A 5,628-nucleotide genomic window follows, 5' to 3' on the forward strand; every position below is an offset into this window, starting at 1 on the left:
CGGCAGGAGAGCATCCTCGGCAGCGTCTGCGAAGAGCTGTCATCAGTCCTTGCTTTCCCTTTTCCTGGCTGGCACTGCCTGTCCCAGGGGATGTCAGCAGGCTCATGGATGGCTGGATCCAGCTCCCAGGGACTATTTCCAGCCTGTTCTCAGTGTGGATGAGGCCTGACTTGGCAGCTCAGAGAGGCTGAGAGAGGCTCATAAACCCTCAGGAGCCTTCTTTGCTCTTGGTGACACTCTCAGAACCACCAGCAAGTCAAAGTGTCAGCTGGCCTGGGTTTTTTTTCTTCCCTGGGATTTCAGTAGCATGGTGTTGCTGGAAGCCTTCATTTCTGGGGTGCAGAAACAGAAACCCTAACCCAAAGTCAAGGGCAGATGGGACTCAAGTGCTTCAGAGGAATGGAATGCCACCGTGGTCTTGATTCTTTTCTGTGACATGGAGAGTGGTCATTTCCCAGGGAAAGCAAGTCCTTCTTGCCCCCAGAGTGGGAAAGGTGAGGGTGTGCTTCCTGTTTCCTTTGTTCCTGCAGGAGGAACAGCAGGTTTTACGAGCAGGACAAATGTCCCTGCACCAGTTAAAGTGTCAGTGCATGTCACCAAGAGCATGAGGACAGAAAGGGATTAATAAATGCACAGGGTCTCTGCAACTGAGAGATTATTGTGTTTCCATTTGAGAAATAAAACTGTCAGGAGTGTCTGCTGTGGTCCAGGAGTCTTTCTAGCGAGGGAGAATTGTCCCTTGCCAAGGGACACTGGAGATGTCACCCCTTTGAGACACATGGCTTATTTTTGTCCTGGTTTAGGAGCGTTCCAGAGAATGTTCGTGAGACCCCGGAGGCTCTTGCATCTCCAGCACCCTAACGGTGCTCTTGTGTCCAAATCCCTCACATCAGGATGTCTGGTGTGGGAAGTCTCCCAAAGGAGGAGATGTAGTTTGTTGCAGGGAAGTGGAAAACACCTCTTTTTGTAGGAGGCAGGGAAGAGAACCAAAATTTTGGGAGAGGTAGATTCAGGCAGCGCGCGGGGCGGAAGCCACACGCGTGAGAAGTGTGAAAGGCAGCCATATGGAGGAGAGGGAAACTCTCCCGGGTGTTTGCCACCCTTGTTCTCCTGCCTTCTCTCTGCCTCTCACGTCTCTCACCAACCAAACCTGCCTCCCTTTATAGCAGCACCGTGTAACAAGACTGCTCAGTCTCTTGGGTGTGGGATCACTCATCTCTTCCCCGTCGTCACTGGTGTGTGGTGGGCAAGTTATTTATCAACAGCTCTTTGGTTTTGTAACTACTACGAGTGATTTCTGAATGGGAGGGAGTTGTCTCTGGGATGTTGCTGGCAGAGTCACTCTTCAACTGGCAGAGTTCTGTGAATGGAGGAATTATGGAGATGGCAACAAAAGCTGAAGGGTGGTGCGAGTGCAGCAACAGCACTAGAAATGGGCTCCAAAAGATGAGAGCTTTACCAGTGGAGTTTCTCTTTGAGAAAATGGCACGAATGGCTCTTCTGTCCCATGATTCTGAAGCAGAATGAGGGTGGTGGGTACCCAGAATGGAAGGAATAGCCTTCAAGTTAGTCATCCCGCGTGGTGCGGCACCGCCCCCGGAGTCGTGACTGGATTTGCTGCAGCAAGGGGAGGAATCAAATGGGACACGCCAAGCGTGGAAAGCCAAGTCACAGGGCTTTGCTGAGTGGCTCCTACAGGTTGTCCGTGCAAAGAAGGCCCAGCAGCAGGTTGCTTTGGTGGTGGTCTTGATTGTAGGGCCAACAGACCCCTCCGAGGACTGACGCTCGGCAGTTAGAGCGCGTGTCTCTCTCTGGGGAAGTGACGTAGCGTGGGCTTTTTCCCTTTCTGTCTTTCTAGGGCAGTTTCTCCGTCAAGGGGAGATCTTCTGGGACAGTGCCAACTGCACCACCAAGTGCCGCTGTCTGGACTTCAACAACGAGATCCTCTGCCAGGAGGTGGCTTGTGGCCCCTTTGAAGCGTGCGAGCCGAAGTCCAAGTTCTTCCAGTGCGTGCCGGTGGAGAGCAGCACCTGCGTGGTGTTTGGAGATCCACATTACCACACCTTCGATGGCTTCCTCTTTCACTTCCAGGGTTCCTGCTCCTACCTCCTCGCCAGGCAGTGCTGGCCAGGCTCCCAGCTGCCCTACTTCAACGTGGAGGCCAAGAACGAGAACCGAGGCGGCTCCTCCGTCTCCTGGCTGAGGGATATTTTTGTGGAGGTCTACTCGCACAGGATTGTCCTCCCCAAGGGCAGCTTTGGGAAAGCAAAGGTAAGAGCTCCGCTGAAAGGGGAGAACTTGCCAGGTTGGCTCCTCCAAAGTAGCAGTGAGACCATGAAAGCAGCCCAGGGAGTGTGGGACAGCACTTCTGAGTCCTCCCCCCTCCCTTGGGGAATGGGCTCGGGTGACAGGCGTGGTGGCCAATCCCTGTGGCTTGCCGAGAGCTGTCCTTCCCAATGTCCCTAAGACCCCATAGCAGGGCTGCGTGACTCCCATCTGCATCCCAGTAGGAGGTCTCTGCTGTTTCATGCCCCGGCTCAGTCATCTGGTGCTGTTCCCACAGGTGGATGACTTGGTGGTGTCCCTACCCATCTCCCTGGAACTGGGTGCAATAAAAATCTACCCGAGTGGCTTGTCCACAGCCCTGGAGACTGACTTTGGCCTGCTGGTCACCTACGATGGACAACATTACGCCTCCATCTCCGTTCCAGGCACCTACATCAATGCCACGTGCGGCCTGTGTGGGAATTACAACAAAGACCCCGAGGACGATGCCCTCCGCTCGGATGGGACGTTGGCCACGTCCGTGCCAGAGCTGGGAGAGAGCTGGCAAGTGCCTCATCCTGACCGGAAATGCTCTTCGGGTTGCTTGGAAAACTGCAGCCTCTGTGATGCCACCAGCGAGTCCCTCTATTTCACCTCTGAGTACTGCGGGTTCATCAACAAGACCAGCGGGCCCCTGTGGGAGTGCAGCACCGTCATGGATCCCACCGCCTTCATCCACAGCTGTGTCTATGACCTCTGCAGTGCCCGGGATAACGGCACCGGGCTGTGCCAAGCCATCCAGGCCTATGCCACCGTGTGCCAGGCCTTGGGAATCTCGGTGGGAGAGTGGCGAGCCCAGATGGGATGTGGTAAGTGTTTGGTGTGCTCCTGCTGGGATCCTTTCCCTCTGGAGGAGGGAAGGAATTTCAAGGGGCTGCCCTCACTACAGGAAAGATGTGTCCGGAGAAGAGCTACCAGGCTGATGAAGGGTTTAGAGAACAAGTCCTGTGAGGAGAGGCTGAGGGAACTGGGATTGTTTAGCTTGGAGAAGGCTGAGGGGAGACCTCATTGCTCTCTACAACCACCTGAAAATCAGTGAGTTCCCTCTGAGTTCCCTCAGCCTCTCCTGTAGCTTTTCCACAACTCCCTGAAAGGAGGGTAGAGTGAGGCAGGTGTTGGCCTCTTCTCCCAATAAATAAGATAGCACCAGAGGAATTGGCCTGAGGTTGCCCCGGGGGAGGTTTAGACTCGAGATTAGGAAGAATTTCTTTACCAAATGAGCAGTCAGGCCCTGGCACAGGCTGCCCAGGGAGGTGGTGGAGTCACCATCCCTGGAGGGATTTCCAGGAGGCACTTCAGGATATGCTCTAGTGGGCTTTATTTTAGTATTATCCTGGGGCCATGCGTGTTGATGGTTAGACGCAGTGATCTTAGAGGTCTTTTCCAACCATGACCAGTCTGTGACTCTATGGCTGGGGCTTTTATCATTAAGCAAGATCTCCCTGGTCACTCTGAGGCAGGTCAGTGGGGAAGAGGTAACTGCCCCCAGGCCGTGCTGTAACCCTCTTATCCCATTGTGTGTCTCCCCTCTGCCCCCACAGCCCTGCGCTGCCCAGAGTTCAGCCACTACTCGGTGTGTGCCAGCAGCTGCCCCGCCACCTGCTCCGACCTGACTGCCCCCCTGGCCTGCACCTCCCCCTGCACCGAGGGCTGCGAGTGCAATGAGGGTCACGTCCTCAGCACCGACCACTGTGTCCCCATCCAGAGGTGTGGCTGTGACGTGGACGGGCGGTACTACCCCGTCGGAGAGTCATTCTGGGCAGCAGAGGACTGCACGGTGGAGTGCCGGTGCGAGGAGGGTGGGGAGGCCAGGTGCTTTAACACCACCTGCCCCGAAGGAGAGCTCTGCACCATTGAGAACGGCTACCGGGGCTGCTACCCCAAGCGGGAGACCCTGTGTTTGGTGGGACAGAACCAGGTGTTGCAGACCTTTGATGGCGTCTCCTTCCCCTATCCACTGGAGCACTCCTACACTCTGCTCAAAACCTGCCCGGAGATACCAGACTTCATCGAGGTGGACATCAGCCAAAAGAAGCCTGGGTTGGCTCCCAACGGGCCACGTGTCGTGCGGATCCAGGTGGTTGGCCAAGAGGTGAAGATTGGAGGCACCAGCCTGTTGGAGGTCAAGGTAAAGGTGCTGTGTTCAGCGTGGCTGGGGAGGGAGGCAGTGGCTGGCACTGTGATCCAGTGTCCCTTTGGAGAAGGGCTCATGAGTCTGTGGCCATGGACTGTCCCCGACAGGGCTGGAGCCTCGGGTACCCAAGGTGGCCCTTGGAGGAAGTTCGGGTGGGTCACTGCTGCACAGATGCCCTTTAGGTGCCTGCAAAGTTGATGTTGCAGTGCTGCTGTTCCTGTCTCCTTGCTGAGTCATCTCAGGACTCTATCCTGACATGGCAGTTGTCTCCTGCAACTTGTTTTCCCCTTCATGGGGAAAAGCAAGGAAGCAGCTGTATGCCCTCATTCCAAGGAGCGCTTTGGGGGGTGGGCCCAGGTCAGGAAGCATTCAGTGTTCTCAGTGTGGTGTGTCTGGCAGATGGGAACAGCCTTGCAAAGTCAGGTTGCACTCCCTGAAGCATCTTCATCTGCTTCTGACTTGTAGGTGAATGGTTACGACGTGGAGTTGCCCTATTTCCACCCTTCAGGCCGCATGGAAATCTACCGTAGCAACAACAGCACCATGGTGGAGTCTGAGGGGCTCTTGACTCTTGGCTACTATGACTCTGGCCTCCTGGAGATCCACCTCTCCACCATCTACTTCAGCTGCACCGGTGGCCTGTGTGGCCTCTTCAACGGCAATGCCAGTGATGAGTTCTGCCCGCCCAAGGGCAAGTGCACGGACAACCTGGAGCTCTTCCTGGAGAGCTGGACCACGTTCGATGAGATCTGCAATGGGGAGTGTGGAGACCTCCTCAAGGCTTGCAACAATGACTCGGAGCTGCTCAAGTCCTACCGGAGCCGCTCCAACTGCGGTATCATCAACGACCCAACCAACAGCTCCTTCCTGGAGTGCCACAGCGTGGTCAACGTCTCTGCCTACTACAGGACGTGCCTCTTCCGGCTGTGCCAGAGCGGGGGCAACCTCTCAGAGCTGTGTGACTCCGTGGCACGCTATGCCAGCGCCTGCAAGAACGCCGAGGTGGACGTTGGCCAGTGGAGGAGCCACAGCTTTTGCCGTGAGTCCACCAAAGCTTTCAAGTTCCTGGGGCAGGGAGAAGGGGACAGGGCCGTGATGTGAGGAGGGTGATGGCCAAGAGGAGAAAGGGGTTGCCAAAGGGATGGGAAAACCAGCAAGGTGCTGAGACT

At 55.9% G+C, this 5,628-nt stretch overlaps 1 protein-coding gene across 1 annotated transcript in view; it reads left to right on the top strand.

Annotated features, from left to right (window-relative positions):
- TECTA (tectorin alpha) overlaps positions 1-5,628 on the top strand; it is a 23,438-nt gene that overhangs the window by 7,205 nt on the left and 10,605 nt on the right. Inside the window, exons 6-9 of the mRNA XM_009994620.1 lie at positions 1,859-2,271; positions 2,564-3,140; positions 3,867-4,453; positions 4,925-5,551. Of these exons, the coding sequence (XP_009992922.1) occupies positions 1,859-2,271; positions 2,564-3,140; positions 3,867-4,453; positions 4,925-5,551 (2,204 nt within the window). The remainder of the gene's footprint in view (positions 1-1,858; positions 2,272-2,563; positions 3,141-3,866; positions 4,454-4,924; positions 5,552-5,628) is intronic.

The sequence above is a fragment of the Chaetura pelagica genome, unplaced genomic scaffold (assembly GCF_000747805.2).
Source record: "Chaetura pelagica isolate M959 unplaced genomic scaffold, ChaPel_1.0 scaffold583, whole genome shotgun sequence".
NCBI classification, from domain to species: Eukaryota; Metazoa; Chordata; class Aves; order Apodiformes; family Apodidae; genus Chaetura; species Chaetura pelagica.